We start from the raw sequence: 21,476 nt of genomic DNA on the forward strand, positions 1-21,476 counted from the left end.
GATACTAGAGAATCTTCTGTTAGAGAAGTTTACATCAAGTATTTGGCTGTCCTTTTCAAAGTGCTTGCAGGGATCCTCTAGGAAGTGGTGGAACTGGTGAAATAGAGGGCAGTTGCCACATTTTTTTGATAAACATAGTGTTCTGGTCTGTGGATGGGAGACTGTTGAGCCTTCTTCTGTTTGAAAGAGCAATTAGGACCAGTATTGCAAGCAAATATACCAGTGAGATTTCTGCATGTAAGAAATGAGCTATTCAATGTGTTTGCTTTGGCTGCTGATTTTGTTTCTGCTCAACATGATTGGAATGAAATAACATACATGATGATGTATTTATATCAGCTGATGGTGCAGCAGTATTTTTTCCTCTAGTATAAATTCATCTTAAGCAGGTCGCTGCTTGTATTTTGTTGATTACTAAAGACAATATATTTTTAAACTTTACCAGGGAAACCAACCCTGGACTGGATATAGCACCTGCAATTTTCACTGTCTGTTTTTACCTGCCACTCGTTGTGGGGGTTAAAAGTAACTTTTTAATGGTGGCAGTTTCTTGCCAGTTAGAAGCTGCTCCTGAGGGAGGAGTGTTAGTAGTGGTGCAGTAGAGGTAGTGTGGTGACTGTGAGGAAAGGGTCAACAGTACAAAAGAAGTGGTGGGTGTCTTTTACTACGGGGTAGGATAAAACTGTTGGGTAAGAAGATAGGTATAAAAGTTTTAATATATGTATGTAGCATAGAGGTGTAGAAATGTATTTTGGTTGAAAGTCTGGACAAATTTTAATATAACTAAAATGTTAACTGAGAGGATTCTTCTCTTTTGGAAGAATCTGTCTCTTCCAGAATCCTCCTCAAACTCCTCCCAGGCATCTTCTGCAGTTTCCACCTTTACTTGAGACACCTGAGATCCCAGGCAGCAGCCCTGGACTCCTTCAGAGAAGTTACCTGAGATTTTTTTGCACTTTAAATAACAGATCTCACTTCCAAAATTCACTTGAGACTCCTCCCAGGCATCTCCCAGGGTTCTTTGAATTCTTCTAGAGACCTGAGACGCAGGTTTCAGCCCCAGACTTCTCCAAGGAAACTACCTAAAAGTCTTCCTCTTTTGAAGAACAGTCTCCTCCAGCCTCCACCCCAGACACTTCCCAGGCATCTCCAAGAGTATTTCCAGTTTTACATTTTCATATCCTTGGAGTTTTAACTGAATCTTATATTGTAATTTTATAGCGGAAGTGGTAACTTGTTAACTAATTTTTGCTTTGAGAACAGTAATACTTGTCCTAAAGGTAAGTGTGCACCTCAGCAATCAATGTAGAAAGGAAGAAGTGTTGTAAGGAGGAAGGATTATGGAGAGTGTACAAATTTATTCTGGTTCCATCCGGAAATGGCGCATAAGAGAGAATTAAGTTGCCGTTTGCCTCCCTGAGTTTTGTCCAGTTGTGTAGACGGCGCAAAGCCTGAAAGAGGAGTGCAAAGGGAAACGTGGCCAAAGGAGGGGAGGTTTTGGAAGCAACAGAGGTTTGTTTGGTACAGGAGGACCGACTGCTCTGATCTGGAGTGCCAGACCACTCTTCAGTAGCAAGTATGGAGCTTTAGTAGCAGTGCTTTCACATACTGGCTTGCAGGGGAATGGCTGCGATGTCTCAATATCATGTATTTTTAAATGCAGTTTGTAGCAACACACTTGTACTTGGAGCACTTGAGGACATGAATGGACTTTTTCAGTTACAATTAGTATTAATGTGCTTAGACAGAGGACATATTTTGGGCTGTTCTGAAGGAATGTGTTTTGCCAGAGTGGTTTGTATAGTTTAACACGACCAGACTGAATGACAGTTATCTTTAAAGGTCCCTTCCAACCCAAACCATTCTGTGCTTCCATCTGGGATCTGTCTAGAAAACTAAGAAGTTGTTCCAATGGTTACCTTCAGCAAGGCTTTTGTTGTTCTCCCTGCAAAATCCACTTTTAAATGCAATTTTTCATTGGTTTTGCGTTGCTTCCAACTCTATCTAGCTTATTATAATAACTCTTAAACGTGGAAATGACAGAGTTTTTACAGTGCAAAGCAGCATGCAAGTGTTGGAGATGGAAACAATTTGAATGGTGGGCTAAGGCAGTGATGTTTATCTCTCTTTCTCCCCATCCAAAGAAAAGGATTTTTTTTTTTTTTTTTTTTTTTTTTTTTGTCTATATGCTAATTAGAAGTTTTAGGGAAAACCTGGTCTTTACTCAAGACTGATATTCAGAAAATGCAAAGATGATACTCTAGTTTCCACTGGGGAGAGAGGCTTCTGAAGGATACTTTGAAATGGCAAGGGAAGAATGTTTGCAACGTGCCATTTAAAAATATTTTTATTTTAGTATTTATTTAATATTAATAAAAATATTGCTGTAAATATATTCTCCCTCTGCTTCTGTTGTCATCCTGTCTTGACCCTCACCAAAACACGTGTCAAAAGGTTTTGTGGCCTGCAGCATTTAGGTCAATCTCATTTCATTGTGATAGAAACTGGTTAGGATGTCTCAACTGTTTCAGGGATGGTTGATTGTAAGAGAACATTTTGGTAACTTCAGAGACCTATGAAGCACTGGTGTCCTGGCTGCTAACCAGAATAGAATTCACATGATTCATCCAGCTGCATTTGGCCTGTTTTGAAAAACAGCAAGTTTTTAGGTGTCTAGAAGATTCTTGGAACAGAGGGCTTTCTCCAGTTCCTTTTTCCAGGGCTTTTTGTGATTTCGGCCTATTTCTGCAGCCCGGGGAAGCCATGTTGTACTGAGCCAGTAGAAAGCTAATTTTCATTTGGTAGGGAGACAACGTTTGCATCTGGATTAACTTTAGACTAGCAGTCAGGTATGTTTGCTGTTGCAATGAAATCTCATTTTCGTTATTATTGCAAGGCTTTGGCTTAAGCTATTCATCCTGGTGGAAATGTTGCAAGACCTTGGGCTGAACTCTGATCGTAATGATCACTGAGTTCTCTTTGGCTGCATATTATCTCAAATTGGAAAAACAGGCCTCTTCTAGTCTTAACCCAACCCAAACTGGTTTTTTTTCTGGTATTATCTTCACACACCAAAATGGGAATTTACTTTCGTGTCTCAAAATGCCTCTGTTCACCTCAGCTTCGATGTGCTTGGCTAGGTTTGATGAGGAAAGGCTTTTTCAGAGCAGGCTTGTGGTAGCACAGATGGGTAGACACAACTGTTTTCCTGCTTGTACTGGTGAAAATATTTAACAGTTCTCTTTTCCCCATAGTGTAGAGAAGAGGACTGAAGCACTTGGAGATCGTGGTAGCTGGTATGGCTGGGAATCTCATTTATTAGGGATTGAAATTCCTTTTCTAACCACAAGAAAGCACTTGTTTAGACTTTCTTGTAGACAAAATGAAGCAGATGAAAGGTGTTTGGACACTGTATGTCGCTGCTCAGGGGTGGTTGTTTCAAGAGAGGGAATTGCTGTGAATTGTCAAGGGCAGGGCGATACCACAGACTTTTAGAGCCTCCTCTGTTTAGTGTCTGATATATTTGAAGACTAAATTAATGCAGACATTTTTCCTTCCCTAAAGGTTCTGCCAATTCTTGAAATTCTGTATCACGTTGAAGAAAGGAATTCACACCATGTTTACATGGCCCTTATCATTTTGCTGATCCTTACAGAGGATGACGGCTTCAACCGATCCATTCACGAAGTGGTGAGTTGCTGTTTTGGTACATAATCCTTCAGCTCTAAAAATGATCTAAATATTTACTTTTAAGAAGATACAGTGGCAAATCTGTTCCCTCAGCAGAGGCTGTATGAGCTCATCCAGATTTGATGGCGTATACATCTTCCTTTTGTAAGAAGAAGGAACCTGAAGACTGATTTCAAAACTTTTCCCAAGTGAAATGAACAAACGCGCTCCCTCCTGTAGAGAAACTGCTGCAAATACCTCTTTTTCTGTCTTGTTTGGTCTTCCCTGTTACAAATTAGCCTAGTAATAGCTGGGCAGGCTGCCTCAAAGGTGCTGAATATTTGCCATGGAAGTGAAGGGCCTAGAAGAGAGGAAAAAAAAACAGGAAACCCTTTTTATTTCTCTTGAAAAACTTTGCTTAACTAGTTTGATGCAGCCTTTAGCTGGAGTTGTATTTTCCATACTAAATGTTACTTCCTTACTTGGCACTTATTTTTCTGTCTCTCTGTTAGATTAATTTCTATTTTATTTCTATTCTATTTCTATTTAATTTCTATCCATATAACAGGATCCAAATTTTTACTAGCTCTGATGGACCTTGACCATCTGTGCAAGAGAATACCTTGGGCAATTATGTCCTAGTTTCCCAGCTTCTAAAACTATGATGCTGCATGAGATATTTGCACTGATTTAATTTAATTTTTTGACTGGGACACAGAAATTCTCTTTGGGGCAAATTATTATCTTTGTGAATTACTATCTTTGTGAAATTACTGAAATGCAAAATGCTGAAAGCAAGTTTCAAGGCTCCTGAACAGAACTCTCTTCCAGGTGAATTTCCAGCCTATTTTGGAGAGAGCTGGCATTTTTTCTTGGTGCCAAGCAGTAGACACTTTCAGTTTTTTTTCTCTGAAATGTCAGATTATTTAGTATAGCTCTATGCATAGAAATCAGGAAGAGATGATTTAAATGCAGTTTCCTGGGAATACCTTTTTGGAAGCAGCTTTTAGGTGCACCTGTAGTAAATATGCAGATGACTGAAATATCTTCTTGAAGCTTTTTCCTGCCTTCAGCTTTGTGTGCCTTGAACCTGTACGTGTGTGATGTGTGTTTTTGGGTTCCATGTCACTGAGTCATTTATCCTCTCTCATAAATCGGGCTTGTTGGGAGTTGGAATTCAGCAGACAAGGTGTCACTCCTGCCTCAGCCTCTTACCCTATCACTCTTACTTCATTTTAGAGGCTTTACACACGGTTTTTCAATAAATTCCTTACTGGATGAGTAAAAGTGGAAGATTTCCCTAAAATTCCTTAATGAGGATCCAGGAATGAAGACATAAATCAAGTTTTCTTGTCTGGTTATCCTGCCTTTCAGCTAACCCTGCCAACAGAGTTGTAGTGTTTGCTTGCAATGTGGGTACTAGTTTACTACTTCTATCTTAATAAAAACACGAACCCCATCTTGTTCTTTTTACCCTGCACTGATCTTTTTTTCAGTTGTGCCTTTGCTTCTTCCATTTTCTTCGTAATTTTTTTGATTTTACTTCAGACGTCCACCAACTGCTTCTTTCCTCTGTGGTTGTATTTTCCAGCTCCATAGTGCCTGGCTGAGAAAAGGTTTCAAAGTCGTACTTATAAATCCATTCCCCTCGCCCATGTCTTTAAATTAATTAAATAGATGTTTTCTATTCATTCGAGGTATGAATGAGCAAGTTATTGTTCAAAAACTCTAGTATTAAGTATGAAATTAGTATCATACTTCCTTAAATATTGACTCCACATCTCCTAAAGCCTAAGAGGGTATTACAGGTCTGCAAAATGATGGGAGTCAGAAAATCTGTGAAGGCCTTTCTGAAAAGTGTAAGCATGTAGCGTCAATTTCATAAGCCTCGTGCATGCAAATACATACCAAATTTTAGCAGTTACATCAGGATTTTTTTTTTCCTCCATCACTTGGGTAAGAGATGAAGAAAAGGAGATGTGCTTCGTATTCTAGATCGGCCTGTTTTTCCCTCTGCTTTGTGTCCTGTGTACTGTTCTTATAAGAACCATGGCTGTGCAGTTCATTTATGTGGCATTTAACCCACATTTATTTATTGATTTTTTAGGATTAATTTTAGTGAGCAATGTTTTATAAATCTGGTATTTATACCAACTGGTAAGGAGCTCAGGAAACCACAGAAACTCTTTTTGACTGCTGTAGGATGCTGAAGCATTTTTTATTTAAAATGAATGTGGTCTTAACTGCCTGGAAAGTATGATCAAAATCATAGGTCCTGGTCCTGAAATTGGTTTAATGCAGTTGGGTCATTGTAACCACACAGAACTCAATTTCTTTCACTAATAATAACAATAATCATAATAGCAGAGTAAACAAGTAAATGTAAGAATTCTCCAGAGGGACAAGTGTTGGTGATCTTTTGTCTCTCTGATTTATGAAATTCTAAATAAAATTACATCAGACATCAAAATAACATCGTGCAGTATTTTATGTAGCAATAACCTTATTGTGCTACTGTAGCACTTTATGCTGTAGTAAATGGTGATAGACTGTAAATCATGATTTAACTGTGTTTATTTTTAGTGTGTTAAAAAATATCTCAGCGAAGTTGTGGGAAACTGAGAATCTCACTGCTTTCTATATGTAGAACCGAGCTCTTTGCATCTGCAGTTTGTGCTCCCTGAGTTGGAACTATCCAAGAGCCTGATATTCAAAAGAATGATTAATCAAAACATTTTAATGTATTTTAAAATTATTCTTGCAAGACCACCCCAGGACTAACCTTTTTCTTTTTTTTTTTTTTTCCCTCTATAATGTTAACTGCAAACCAATGAGATTGGTCAATGGGGGCACTGGTTCCAGGTAGATGATTTTGCAATTTAAGATATTTTCATGTCTTTGTACATGCTTACAGCTGTCAACGTGTTACTTAATGGGTCCTGGTAGCTTCATGTTTTGCATTAAGAATCTGAAATTTGGCAGGTGGCCTTTGTGCCAGGGCTCTGCTGCTGATAATATGACTAAATGTGACCAAATTATCAGTCTCTGGGCACAGGGAGCAGTCTGTTTCCATCTGCGCAGCAGAGACGTAGCCGGAGGTGGCCTGACGTCTGTGGAAACTGGATATTCTCATTTTGCTGCTCCCAGAGCCATCTGGGCTGTGTGCATCCTCCCCTGCCCAGGGATCATGTTATCAGCTGAGATAGGCAGGGACGAGCTGCAGCTTGTGCAAGTGCAGCTCCCAGTTCCCGTGGGACAGGACTGTGCTCCCGGGGATGTTTCTGCTGCTGCTTGGCAGGGGTTGAAACCACGCAGAACCGTTTGGCTTGGAAAAGCCCTGCAAGGCCATCGAGTCCAACCATTCCCCCTGTGCCGCCAAGGCCACCTGTGGCCCATGTCCCCAAGTGCCACTTCCACACGTTGAAGAAAATCGTGTAAGAATGGGAGCCCTGATGTCACAGCAGCTGGGAGAAATTTGAAACAGGCTGGGACTGGCTGTATACGTGGAACAAGGGATGGTGCGGTGGGGGAGAAGGACAAGAGTTAAACAAGAAGTAGGTAAGATTTTGGGGTGCTGAGAAGAGAAACGAGTAAAGAGGCAGGATAGGAACAAATTGACAAAAAGCTGAGGAAGGTGAAGTCAGACTTCTTTTTGGTGAGAGGCTGGGATGGGCAGGGTAGGACAAATTAGAGTGGCTTCACCCTGACAGAAGGCAGGGTTAGATGGGATACTGGGAAGAAATTCTTCCCTGTGAAGATGGCAAGGCCGTGGCACAGGTTCCCCAGAGCAGCTGTGGCTGCTCCTGGATCCCTGGAAGTGTCCGTGGCCAGGCTGGACAGGGCTTGGAGCAGCCTGGGACAGTGAAAGGTGGGTTGAGCTTTAAAGTCCTTCTAACACAAGCCATTCCATGGTTCTGTGATGATAAGGTGTGGGTGAGGGGAGTGGAAGCAGGTAAAAGGAAGAGCTGAGAAGGAATGGGATCTGGGAGAGCATGGAGATGGGAATAAGGTACAAGGAGGGAAAACAGGAAAGGTGATGGCTTCTATATACAACAGACATCCTTGGATGGATGAGAAAGATGTGTCTGGAGATGTTGGAGGGCTCAGGGTGGTACTTGAGGCTACTTAGCCTGTCCCAGTCCCATTGCTCTTGTCCCACTGGGACACCCTGTGGGAGGGAGCACATGATGGAATATGCTCTCAGTTCCAGCATAGAATGAATCATGAACTTACACTTTGGTCGGTGAAGTGCAGGGATGTGCCCCACAAAATGGCACCAAAGAGGGTGGGAGGAAACGTGGGGATTGTTTTATTTGTGGGAGGAGGTTGCTTTGCTATTTCACTCATAAATCAGAGACTACAAAAAGTAACTTATTACAAATTTAATCAGTTAAGTTGATGGTTTTTTTGGCCAGGATAAGTGTATTTTGTCTAAGAGGGGAAAAAAAAAAAAAAACAACCCAAACTCTTGGGTACCGTTTCAGAGCAAATTGAGTGAAATTATTTCTTTTCAATAATCATCAGGAAATACGTACTATTGGTTTCAATTTACATTGTGTGTCATGTCAAAACATAGTATTTTATACTATCCATTTTCATAGCTGTATTTTGTTTTTCAAAAAGTCTGTTAAATTTTTCAATAAGCATTTAAAAGTCAGGAAATTAAATGTGCAACCACAACTTATCCCTGCTATATTTATGTATTGCAGAGAGTAACCATTATTTAATGATCATATACTCTATTCTTCGAATAACTATACATTTTTCTTCTAGAAGGTGCCAGAGCTGAGCTTGAGATATTTGAGCTTGAGATATTTGTTAAAGTGGTTAATTTATTTCTTTATATAAAATCTTCTCTTGTGAACAGGTATATTCACATAGCTATAAATAAGCTGTTATTAAGAAATTACAATTAAGACAACCAGGATGAATGTCTACACTTACTTTAGCATTTTGCATTTGTGAAGTAACCCACGAACTTGCTATATCTTACCATATGTTTGTGCTTAGCAGCCTTGGGATGATCAAGTTCCCCACTAGCACAATTATCTTCTTGCAGTGAAGTTTGTACGTGTGATTCATTAATTACTTACACTAACAGCTTTTGAAACTTTCAGTTGCCTTTTTTTGTAAAAATATGTGTGGATTTTACTTTGTCTTTCAGGCATTTCCTGTTAATCATCCATGTTGTTAATCCCAACTAGTTGTTTTTGTTTACTGAATCTCCTTGGATGACTTGTTTTCATTTATACCATCATCACTTTGTCTTAAAATAGTATTAGTGACTTGTTATAACCAGAAATTATACTGGTTTCCGCATCCACTCATCGCCTGCTATTTGCGGAAGCCTTTCTTTTAGTGATTTCATGTTTCCTACTCGTTCCTCAGCCTTGACCATTCTCCCCTTAAATACCTCTCAAGTCTTTCCATCTTCCACCTGTTCTGATTTTTTAATCTTTTAGCCAAATGTGTTTACCATCAACCTCAGCCTGTACTTGGGGATGTTTTGTCACCTTTGCCATGAAACAGTATTTTTCCCATCTAGAGGTTATAGTCACTGGCTTCTTTTTAGCTTCCTTGTGGGAAATGCTGACAAAGAGCCAGGTACTGTCCAGCATGTGATAATGGAGATGCTTTTAAGAAATTATTTTTAAATTTATTTCAAGGATGCAAATTTTTATTTTGTCTCTTCATAGATAATGAAAAATTATTTTTATATGTCAAACTTTATCAGCTTACCAATTAACGTGAACCATAATAAAGATGCTATTTCAAATAACTCTTGTACTGTGAAAGAGCTTCCAGAGGTACAGATTCACAGAATGGTTTGGGTTGGAAGAGACCTCAGTGTTCATCTCAGGGTTCTACTCCCTGCCATGAGCAGGGACACTTATCCCAGGCTGCTCCAAGCCCTGTCCAGCCTGGCCTTGGACACTGCCAGGGATCCAGGGGCAGCCACAGCTGCTCTGGGCACCCTGTGCCAGGGCCTCAACACCCTCCCAGCCACCAATTCCTTCCCAAGATCCCAGCTGTGCCTGCCCTCTGGCACTGGGAGCCATTCCCTGGGTCCTGTCTCTCTGGTCTCTTTCCAGCTCCCCTGCAGTCTCTCCTCTCTCTGAAGTTGCACAGAGTGATAGCTTTGTGTGCAATTGTCCTTGTTAAACATATTTATGTTTTGACCGAGAGTAACCCTGAATTTATACGGGATATCTTCCATGTTTTTAGGACAGTTCCTGTTGAGTCATTTTTACCAGTCCTTCAGGGCAGGGTGTTGGGCACACATGTTTCCTCCATGTAGGTTGGCTGACTGCAAGGAAAGAGTGGATTGATTCTCCTTCTGCAATGAACTTGGGAATGGTGGTTAGCTTCATCCACCCTGATAGTGGAGGGCAGTGAAAGATACAATGCTCTTAATCTGTCTGATGGCTTTCTTTAAGTATTATGGGAAGAGACTTCATACTTTTCAAGGGAAAGGCTTCAGTGTGAAGCCAACACGCTGTTGATCTGCCCCCAACCTTCAGTGTGTGTGATCCTGCCCGTCTGTCAGAGGTCCTGTGTGCTGCCTCTTGCCCAGCCAGCAATGAGGTTTGAAAACGGCAAGGCATTGGCAGGATTATTCAGGTGTCTTGGGTGTAAATGGAGACTTTATAAAGCATAAAGGGTAAGATCAAAGTAAGTGTATGAGTGTGGTGGCACAGGGCATAGAAATTAGCTAATTGCCAAATGTAATCATCTTTCTACACTTGGTGTGTTTCCATATGACTTAAAGTTGATGAGATCTGCTAGGTGAGATCTGCTAGGTGGTAATGCTGCACAGGTCTGATTTTTTTTGTTTTGTTTTGTTTTGTTTTTGTTTTTAACTTCATTTTAATTATGCTTTGGAGTACAAAAATTAGGTCATGTTTGAGACTGGAAACTAATTTTCATGTCTTAAGGAATGTGAGATTACAGACAGCTTCCTATGTTCTTATTCAGACCTAGGTGCTGAAGAGCCTCGTTCTTTTATTCTTTTCTTTTGCAGATACTGAAAAACATCACTTGGTATGCTGAGCGTGTCCTAACAGAGATCTCACTTGGGAGTCTTCTGATACTGGTTGTGATAAGAACCATCCAGTACAACATGACACGGACAAGGGTAAGAGTTACGTGGAGCACTTGTGAATTCCTAGCCTCAGCAGCTTGAATTCAGTTTCAAACCGGGGGGTGGATTTTATTAATTCTGTTGCAACCACTTGGTGTCTGGTTATGCAGGAAGGAAGAAAATAGATCAGCTGTGTTAACTAAGTGTTTGTGAACTTCTTCTGTAACGCAGTTTCTGTGTTGTCTTCCAGTTCAGTGAGTTTGGTTCTCTAAAGACCTTCATTCAGGCACCAAGCTCATCTTCAGTTGAGAAGAAAGAGTTCCTTAATTTTATGACAAGAAATGATTCCTTATAGGCTGTTTACCTCTCTGAATGACTTAAAAGTGGGAATTTCAAGTCTATTTACTGTTAGTTGTTTTAGGAAGTACAGCAGAGACTGGGCCAGAGGACCTTTTTGAGCTCTGGCAAAGCAAAACTGCTTTAACTTCAGAGCTGTATAGCCTAGATTGATTTTGTGCATTTTTCAAGCATTTGTTTTGTTTGCCTTTTTTCAAACACAAACATAGTATCACACACTTCTGAATATTTTCAACAATTAAAGGCGTAGATGTTTTTACATTAAATATTAAATATATTTTAAACCGGGAGAATTAAGGATTTTACTTTTGTGATAAAAGTAATTGGAAAGAATGAGAACAAATTTGTCATATATTTGTAGTATTTAGAATCTGTTATGTAAATGAATATTTTAGACTTGAATAGGGAAATTAATCCTTTTTGGATTGGATAAGTGGAAAAATTTCATTCTGTGAGAGCTCTTGACTTTGAAAGGGGCATCAGAAAAATGCTTATCTGGTCAAATGGTTTCAGGGATGCTGAAATGAGGACCAGTGTTCTGAAACATGGTGTGGTCATAGTTGAAGGATATATGGAATGGTGTGAAAGAGTCAACAGGGAGATGAGTTATGAAGTAGAAAGTTTTAAGATAAGACAACGAGAGGGAAAGAGAAGAAGGTAGAGAGGAAGAAAATACCTTTGTATATATGTTGCAGCTGTGGTGCAATTGTAAATAAACCATGAAAGTCAAACACAAACATTCCTATACATATATATATGTATAGACTCTGAAATCTGTATGAAATCACCCTTTTAAAAGCCTTATATTTTAAGAAAGCATGTTCACCAAGTACATACACTTTGCATTTCTGCCTGTGCTTCTAAAACAATATACATTACTCAGTTTTTTGCGTGATTCCTGCAAGAAGTGTCAGTGCGTATCCAACGAGCAGTTTGATGTGTTGGTTTCTTTATCTTTCCTCTTCTTCCTGACAGGACAAATACCTTCATACAAATTGTCTGGCAGCCTTAGCAAATATGTCGGCACAGTTCCGCTCGCTTCATCAGTATGCTGCTCAGAGGATCATCAGGTAAATATAAAGACTCTGAATGAAAGTCATCTTTACTGAAACCCAGGAGTAGAGAAGTTTGAATTTTGTATGCTTTAGTGGTACAGAAACATTAATTTATATGCCTTAGTAGATGGCCAGTGAACTAAACAACAGAAATGATAACTGAGTTACTAAATAATCCCAGAAAATAATCTTATTTGCTCTATATTTGAGTCTGAGTCTGCTCTGAATGGACAGATGCAATACTAATTTCTCTGTCTGAGAAACTTGTGCCTTTTGATCCTCTTAACAGAACAGCTCAATAACTCTTCAAAACAGAAGGTTTTCAGGGATTTGTGTGAGTTACAAATTCAGTCGTGTATTCAGTTATTATAAAAATGCACTGAGTACTGGTTCTCAGGTGGATTTTCAGTTTATTTCTTCCTGCATATTTGGCAGAAGGTCTATTTTTAAAATCAGGCATCATTAAATGATCATTTTGTGACAGTAGCAAATACGAGCAATAAACCCTAGATCTATAGTTTTCAAATGATAAAGTTTATTATCCTGTATAGTAGTCAATAGTCAGTATCTGCTCTGGTTCTAAAACAATGCCATAACTTTGAAGAGGCAGATATTGAAGTTGGTCCTTCCTATTGTGTTTCTGTGCTGCAGAGCACGTTGTAAAGTCAGGTAACCCTGCGCCAGGCATCCTTCTCATCTTGGCAGCCAGCCTCACTCCACGCTCCAAGGGAAACTGGGAAGGTCCTCTTTAATGTGATCCGGAATAAATTGTTACAGGGCTTGTCAGGTACAGACTGCGTGCCAAAAATAATAATTGTGTACCTGTACACTTTGTCAAGGACTGGGTTAACATGACATACAGCTTGTTCTTAAGGATTTAATTCTCTCCAAGACACTTCTCCTTTGAAAATGGTTGGTGGTAAAAAGTAGGACAGGTTACCAGAATGAATGCATTGTGTTGGTGCCTTTCACCTGCTTGATACTTGCCCTCTTTTCATACCCTTGGCAGAAGTAAAGAGGGTTCAGAGTTTGAAATGGAGCTATTTTCCCCCTACTCGCCACAGACATTGTCTTAAATATTTGCTCATTTTTCAAATCATAGACACGAAGTCGGAGTTTTCCAAGCATTTGAAATGAATGTTCTGAAATCAGAGGTCCTGGTGCGGTGTGAGATACACTTCTCTGACTCTGAAAAACGTGGTCTGGTTCCTATTGTGATACTTCATTTGCCGCTTCAGAGCTTGTTCCTAGAATCCTGGGTCCTGATTTTGTTCTGTTTTATCCTGCATCTCTTTCTGCAGCCCAAAGTGAGATGTGTTCTTCTTGTTATATTTAGGGGCCAGTTATCTTGCTAATCTCAAGCCCTGAGAATTTCTCTTTCACTCATTTCATGCAGCATTTTATCAGGATCTCCTAAGGTTTGGGAGCCTTATTCCTCATGTCTCTCGACCTGCATAGTTACAACATGACTTTAACGTTGCTGCTTGACTTTTAGCTATGACTGTTTAGCTTGACTGTTCTCATCGGAGGAAGACAATCTTGTTCTGCTGCTTGACGCTGACATGTGTGGAAAGAAGGCAAAGGGGTGAATGGCAGAAAACAGGGAAAGGAAATTCTGTCAAAGTGGAAGATCCTCGAGTCCAGCTGTTAGAGTCCCCATCCCTGGAGGTGTTTAAAAGCCAAGTGGGGACTGGGTCAGCGGTGGCCTTGGGCAGTGCTGGGGGAACGGTTGGACTCGATGGTCTTCAAGAGCTTTTCCAACCTAAATGGTTCCATAATTGTGTCTTATGAGCCTATAAATTAGTGTGAAACTGAGTGCATTTGGAGAATTGTAGACATGTTTGTCTGGTGGGACAGCAGAGAGAAGGATGCTGGCTATCCCAGCCATTGAGTGCCTGCAGGGTTGCAGCTGCTCTGTTCTGCCTGGAAGTAATGTAAGGGTTGGTAGAGAGAATGGTCATATTTATCAACTGAAGAAGCAGAAAAAGGCAATAAGATCTGTATTATGTATACTATGAGGTTCTTACATAGTCCAAAGGTATTCCATGCTGTTGCTCTTAAGCTTCTGTCTTGTTATGTAGCCAGGCACTCCATATTATTTTTAGTGGAAATTGTAATGAAGGAGGTGACTGTAGATTTGAAACAGGACCAGGAAAACAGGAGGAGTATTAGGGAAAGAAGATCTTATTTTGGAATTAGAAAACTGTACATCTGGACAATAGGCAAAAATGACCACCAAGACTGGAATTTAATTTGTCGCTGTGATCATGATTGCTTGTAAATCAAAAGACACTACTTTTAAAATGTGTTAAATTCTACTGTAAAGTGTCCTGTGGGACTAGGACATGGGCAGGCTGGAAGGAAGAGTCAGTTCCAGGAGCAGCCTCTCTCCTGTTAGACTTCACTGCATTTTCTTCTCAGGAACATTACCGCCCTGGGTTCCTTGGCAGGTTTAATCGTGAGCAAGGAAGTATTTTAACCTGATTTCCCCTCAAAATACACTAGATTTGCTATGAAGTTTCAGTTGCCACGAAAAGCGGTACAAATAAACGTATTTCTTAAGGGGCTGGTGTTTGAGTCATATATGGTCCTTCCTTTTTCTACCTTAGGAAGTCTGTTATGCACAGTCATTAAATTTAGCCAGCAGTGATGGACCCAGCTTTGTTCCGTGATGCCAAAGCAGAATACATATATTTGTTCTATTCTGCTTTACCATTATAGTTCAAGCATCTTAATGAGAAAGTGTTTTCTGTGAAGGAAAAACAAAGTAGTACTTTATATTACATGAAGTATTTCAGGGAATAGGTTTCTAAATTAAGTAGCTCTGAAACACTTACAATCTGCTTAGCAATACAACTGAATAGACAGTGATAATTTAAACCTTACCAGATGCTCTAATGACTCCTTCCTTAATGTGAGAATTAATTCCATTTCCATGCAGGCTTTTTCCTAATCCTATTCTGAGCAGAGACAGCCAATTGTTTTAAATTCTGAAGACTATTTTCTGTGAAAGAATGAGCTGGGAATATTCAATGTAGTGCACTTAAGAGCTCAGTAAAATACAACTTCATAATGTTGGGTAATTTGTATCACGTTCCAGCAAAGCATGAAAATTGTCAGATTTGTGTAAATCTATCACAAGCAGCTGCTGGAAGTTAAAAATAGAAGTAATAAATGTTTCCTAGTAAGATCCAGGGTTCACTTAGTGTTGGCTGTCCTCTGTTGTAGATTCCCCTGACTCGGAAATCCTTGCCTTCTCTGATCCCTGCATGGGCCATTCACTGAAGAGCTGGACTCAATGATCCTTGTGGGTCCCTTCCAGCTCAGGATATTCTGTGGTTCTCAGAGTCTCTGTGCACTTCAAACATGATTGTGTTTGATTACTCAGAGCTTTTTTGTCAGCAGATTGCTGAGGTTGGAAGTGTTCTGCACTGTGGAATGCTGCTGTTTGTAGTATCTTAAAATCATATTTAAATGTGTCCTGCATAGCAGTGCAGGTATTCAGTTTGTCACTTAACACTCCAAGTCAGTTGGTATTAATTCCCTTTAGCCTGTATGGAAACAGCTTTTGTTCATGATACCTGGCTTTTCTGCAGCTCGCCTGACTGCTGTCAGGGAATACTTGGAGGATCTTCCTTGGATCAGGTGTGTTCTGGCATCTCCTCTTCATGTCAGTCTAATAAAATTGGTGACAGGAAGAGGGCTGATCACTTCAGGCAAATGCTTTTCCTATAGCCTCATGTGTTGGAATGTCTGCTGTTCCTAAGCAGGCATATGCCACTAGAGGTTGCCATGCACCTCACTGATTAGATGTGGACTTTTAGCATTAAGTTACTTCATGGGGCTAGAAACACCATCCAGTTTCCCTTTTTTTCTACATTGTCACTGCAGCTACTCATGCTCAGAGCTGTGTGAGACACTGAGAAGTCTATTGGTTGCACTTTTGTTGATTTCTTTGGTAGTCACAGAGGTTTCAGTGAGGTTCAAGAAATGACACGAGGAAAGAGGTTTGTGTCAATTCTGATGCTGGTAGGAGTCAAGTGGGATTAGAGAAAAATGTGTGCTTTGAAGGGGTACAGATAAGAGACGTGTGTAACTTATGCGTGCTGTGGGATGCAGTAGGTTGTACTTGAGTGTCATCACAGCCCTGCTGTACCTGCTTGGAGAGCAAAGCTGGAGACCTATGTACCAGCTGTAAATGTTTTTCTCTTTTTCTAAATAAGTTGTGGGTAGTGTCCTTAAACATCAATGCTTGTAAAGTCTGACTGCACTGCTGTAGTTCCTTGCATCTGAGAGAAGGATGAAGTCCTGAATTCCTTTTTCACTCCTCAGAAAAGTCTTCATCTTTTCGTAGGGTCGATTATGTTTCTTAAGCTACTGTGAAAATTGCTGTCCTTGATGATATGTGATGCTCTATTTGAGAAGTTTCAGCTCCCCAACCAAACCATTTATTTGCTTTATGGTTTTCTGTGTTAGTAATTTAATTTCTTTGGTATGGTTTCCTCTTACAGAAGTCTGATGGGATTTTCCTGAGTAAAAATGTTTACGACTGTTGTTTAGGAAAGAGAGTACAGGATGTTACTTTAAATTGTGCTTTTTAAGCCCTGTTTTTGCTGAACTAAAAATTGTTGTTAAGTTGTAATGTGTGAGTTTCTACAAGAACGTTGTATTGCTACCACAATGTGTTTCACACGATCCCAGAATAGTTTCCGTGGGAATGGGGCCTAAAGCCCATCTCATTCCACCTTCCATTCCATGGACAGGGACAGCTTCCATAGACTGGGCTGCTCAAAACCTTGTTCAATGTTTTCCTTAAAGCAACTAAATAAAATTTTTCGTCATACCCAATACATCCCTGCCCTCTGGCACTGGGAGCCATTCCCTGGGTGCTGTCCCTGGGTGCCTTGTCCCCAGTCCCTCTGCAGCTCTCCTGGAGCCCCTTCAGGCCCTGGCAGGGGCTCGGAGCTCTCCCTGGAGCCTTCTCTTGTGCAGCTGAGCAGCCCCAGCTGTGCCAGGCTGGCTCCAGAGCAGAGGGGCTCCAGCCCTGGCAGCATCTCCGTGGCCTCCTCTGCGCTGGCTGCAGCAGCTCCACGTCCTTGTGCTGCTGGAGGCAGGGCTGGAGCAGCTCTGCAGGTGGGCTCTCAGCTGAGCACAGGGGCACAGGGGCAGGATCCCCCCTGCCCTGCTGCCCACGCTGCGGGATCAGCCCAGGGCACGGGGGGCTCAGGCTGGGGCAGGTCCAGCTCTCACCCACAGCACCCCCAGGTCCTTTTCCACAGGGCTGCTCTTGATCAGATATCTGCTCAGAAAAGTTGATGTGAATCACTGTGTTTCAACAAAAAGAAAAGTGGTTATAGAGCAGCAAGACCTGTGTGATCTGACCTGTGTATTAGAGGCCACACTGAACTGAAAAATCTGAAATTGTTAGTGTGTGAATGTGATGAAATTAAAATTTACCAATTGCTTAATAATTTCATTTAGCAGTGCAAATAATGAGATGTAATTGCTGGTTCAAAATTCTCTAGGCTGCTCACATGGGAAGATAAACAATTTTGTCTCCCACACAGCTTTAGACTCTGTGTGTATCCTGCCTTTTTTTCTCTGATGTCCACAGTATTTTTGGGAAGGTCTTTAGCAGAGAGCTTCCTCTTTCATTGGAGAATAGCAATGAGATAGTTGGAGCAAAAGTACTAGTGAGATGGAGTTCTTAGAATCAAAGGCGCTTCTTAACGGGAAAAACTTTGAAGCATGATCCAGGTTGCATGAATGCTTTTAACTGGTTTGCTTTCTAATTTAATTCTCCTTTGGAAATGTGGGTATAGAGCAGGAGTGTTTGCTCTCATACAGGAGCTGTGATTTTTAAATTACAAGATTTGAGCTAAGTTGGCGTTTCAAACTTCAACTGAGATTCCTAAATTGAGCAAGTAGAATTAGATGAATAGAGTATGGAGTAATTTTGTAAAGCTCATCATTCCAGCATCATTCTTACAGCAGGGTAATGAATAGGGTTAAATTAGAGCAGTTTTTCACATTAAAAACTTCCTAAAATTGTACCAGATTTTTGAGTTGAAGCCCTTTGACCCTAGGAAATCTTGTTTTGAAAAACTCTTTAATTTTAGGAGTGTCAGCTTTCAGTAATCAAAAAGCAAGATAACACTAGTAAGATGTTCAGTGAGGGATCTATAACCTATACATTTATTAACACATAACGTGAAAACTGGTTCCACCCTCCTTTATTCCTTCTTCATTGATGCTGTTGGAACACGGGGTTTATGTTGCTTAGAGCTGCACAGCTCTGAGGGGGTGGTTTGAAACACACAGGTTTACATCACACCATGCACACCGGGAGCTTGGGCATGGGTAGCCTGTAATGACACCGTAGGAATGATCAATAGACAACGGTTTTACAATCAGGGTTCAAATCTTCATCTCTTAATTGGGCCATTAAATTAAATCTCAGTTTACTGATCTCTTAATCATAGCAGAGAAGTGTTCACAATGGCAAGCCTCAGAGAAAAGAGACTGCTCCTGCTCCCACGGCAGCAGACATTGAGAGACTTCACAGGTTAAATTATAACATAATAAACGATGAAGCTTCTTGGAATTAGTGCCCTGTGGCCAGAGCTGTTACATACTGAATCCTCTAAGCACCAGCTTTGTACTGCTCAATAGTGAACCCTCTGAGCATCGGCTTTCCCATTCCTTTTTTTTAAACCAAAAGAAAAGAAGAAAGGAAGGAATTGAGGGTAATGAACAGTTTCACTATAGCAGTGAAATCTGCCTCTGCAAATAACGTGAGGAGAATAGTCAAAAATCCCTGGTTTCTGATAGTGAAACTCAAGTACCTCCAGTCTGAGTTGTTCAAGAATAGAAGATAATTTTTTTTGTCCTCTTTTGAATCGCATCATTGTGCTGAAAAGAAATTATTTCAATGATAGTTATCACAACAGTATGACTATTTTCTAAATTTTCTAAGTGTGATTTTTAACTTCAGGCTTATGTTAATTTCACTGTCAGTGTAGGAAGCCTCAGAGCCCTACTCTCCAATTCCATGCTTTGGGGGAACTTGTTGATGAAATGGTGGCTTTTAGTAATTCCTATCCCTGATTATTTTCATGCAGACATCGTGTCACTGAGGTGAACAGGCAAAGAACATCTTTCTGTGGCTCTGGCTTCAGGTTATTTATCTGCAACTTAACCAGCTTGTTTAATTTACTGTGTTTGCTTTAAAGCAGTAGCTGGTGACCTGTTCACCCCAACAAACTTACATTGCCATACAATAATTGGACTAGTGAATTTGTTACTTTGAAAAATCTATATTGGTTTTTCTCTGTCCTTCACTTGGATGGTATTTACCATGTGCTGTAAGATACAGGTTCTAGCAATAAATTCTCTTCAGAAGGGAAGGCTGCAGAACTGACTGGTTGACTGCTTCAAAAGTAAGAATTAAAATCCTAAAAGGCAATTTAGTGTTTCTTAACTTTAAAAGAGTTTGTAGCATTTTTGTTCAGAAAAGAAAGCATTTATTTATCTAGCTTGGATATAAAGTGACTTCCCTTTGCCAGAGGGCAGGCACAGCTGGGATCTTGGGAAGGAATTGGTGTCTGGGAGGGTGTTGAGGCCCTGGCACAGGGTGCCCAGAGCAGCTGTGGCTGCCCCTGGATCCTTGGCAGTGTCCCAGGCCAGGCTGGACAGGGCTTGGAGCAGCCTGGGACAGTGGGAGGTGTCCCTGCCCATGGCAGGGGGTGGGATGAGACGAGCTTTAAAGTCCCTTACAACAGAAGCTGTTGTATGATTCTACGATAAAATTTTTCTTTTTTTATGATAGACTTCTTTATAATGAGATTTTTTTTAACCCCTATGCAGTGCAGCAAAAGTGATAATCCCATTTTTATTAAGCAGTCCAAGTAGAGTGAAAACTAATGTCTTCTCAGATAAGGGGTCTTCATGATATTCTTGTACTCAGGCTGTGTTTGAAAGAGGACACTGTGGAAATGGAAGATCAAGCAACTTCAAGCCCCTGAGCCTGAGCTTTGCTTTTCACCTGTGGGCTGCCAGTAGCGAAGGTTGTGTGCACAGTGGGACACCTGGTGACGCTGTTTGAGTCACCTGGTGAAACCTCAGGCAGGTTTGCCTTCTCTTCCTTGAGCTGTGCACAGTCACAAGCTCCCTACTCTGCCTGCAGTGCTTCTTATACTCCCATTCTCTGCTCTGTCACTGTTACTCCTCAGACCTATAGAGGGTCTCGAATCCCCTCTGGGATGCCTTTTATTGGGAGACAGAAGTGATTTACAAAGATCTCAACAGGGTTAAATAAAAGAAACATATGCTGGCCTTATTAGTAGCTTGTTGACCTAGATTAGCTGTGGGGAAGCTTATAAGCTGATCAGCCATTCCAAAATTGGGAAGTGTCATTGCAATTAGTAGGAAAGGCTGTGACAAAAAGAAAGACAACAATGATTCTGACAAGGGAAAAGAGAATATTAGTAGCAAATGGGCTCTTCCTGTCATGACTGAGGGATGTAAATAGAATGAAGTTAATTTTTAAGAGGAAAGGAGCACCCTTTGTTAGTAAGAACTGAGCGTAGTTGTGGTCAAATGCACTAAAATGCTGCTTTAGCTATGTCAACAGCAAGAGTACCCCATGTGTGCTCTCCTGTTTTTGCCTGTGTGTAACATATGGAGGTGAGGTTTTAGGCTGATATCAGCTGTTTCCAGCATGGAAATATCATTGAACTTGGTTTAAGCCTGGTTGAACCTGCTGGGGATTCTGACTGGGCATCTGATACGGCAGTAATACCCTCGTCCCCCATCTGCCGTGAGCAGTCGAGTGCCCCACGTGCCATTGGAAGTGTTTGCAGCCCAGGACCCCCAGCTCGCGGGTCGTGGGGGCTCCCCAGATGGACAGATTGGATCAGAGTGAGCCATGGAAGGCTACTGAGGAAGAAGTCTCTCTGTGTCAGGGTCTTCTCACATGGAGCAGAGCAGTTAATCTATCTTATCTTCTGCTCTGCAGTTAATGGCCACAGGACTCCTTAAAAATGACAGTTTGATTGCTGATTTGGCTTAAAAAGGTATTTGGTGTCAAAATATGCACCACTCTGAAAGCTGAACTTTATACAAGGTAGTTTGCTCTTCCGTGGACCACTTTTTGTGTCTCTGCTGACTTGTAGGCAGCAAGCAGCAGGATAGTTCGTTCCTTTTTGGGGGGCAAGACACTACTACAACTCATTTGTCTTCCACTATCCAGAAAATTATGTGGTATTTCAGAGTCTTACAGACTGCAGGTTGCTGCCTGGCAGGATGTGTGATTG

The 21,476-nt window shown here is 40.9% G+C and overlaps 1 protein-coding gene across 5 annotated transcripts in view; it reads left to right on the forward strand.

Annotated features, from left to right (window-relative positions):
* Window positions 1-21,476, forward strand: part of DYM (dymeclin) — a 212,582-nt gene that overhangs the window by 83,738 nt on the left and 107,368 nt on the right. For all 5 annotated transcript variants that reach the window (XM_040090375.2, XM_040090372.2, XM_040090376.2 and 2 more), the window contains 3 exons: window positions 3,565-3,690; window positions 10,691-10,804; window positions 12,083-12,177. In XM_040090375.2, the coding sequence (XP_039946309.1) occupies window positions 3,565-3,690; window positions 10,691-10,804; window positions 12,083-12,177 (335 nt within the window). The remainder of the gene's footprint in view (window positions 1-3,564; window positions 3,691-10,690; window positions 10,805-12,082; window positions 12,178-21,476) is intronic.

The sequence above is a fragment of the Hirundo rustica genome, chromosome Z (assembly GCF_015227805.2).
Source record: "Hirundo rustica isolate bHirRus1 chromosome Z, bHirRus1.pri.v3, whole genome shotgun sequence".
NCBI lineage: Eukaryota > Metazoa > Chordata > Aves > Passeriformes > Hirundinidae > Hirundo > Hirundo rustica.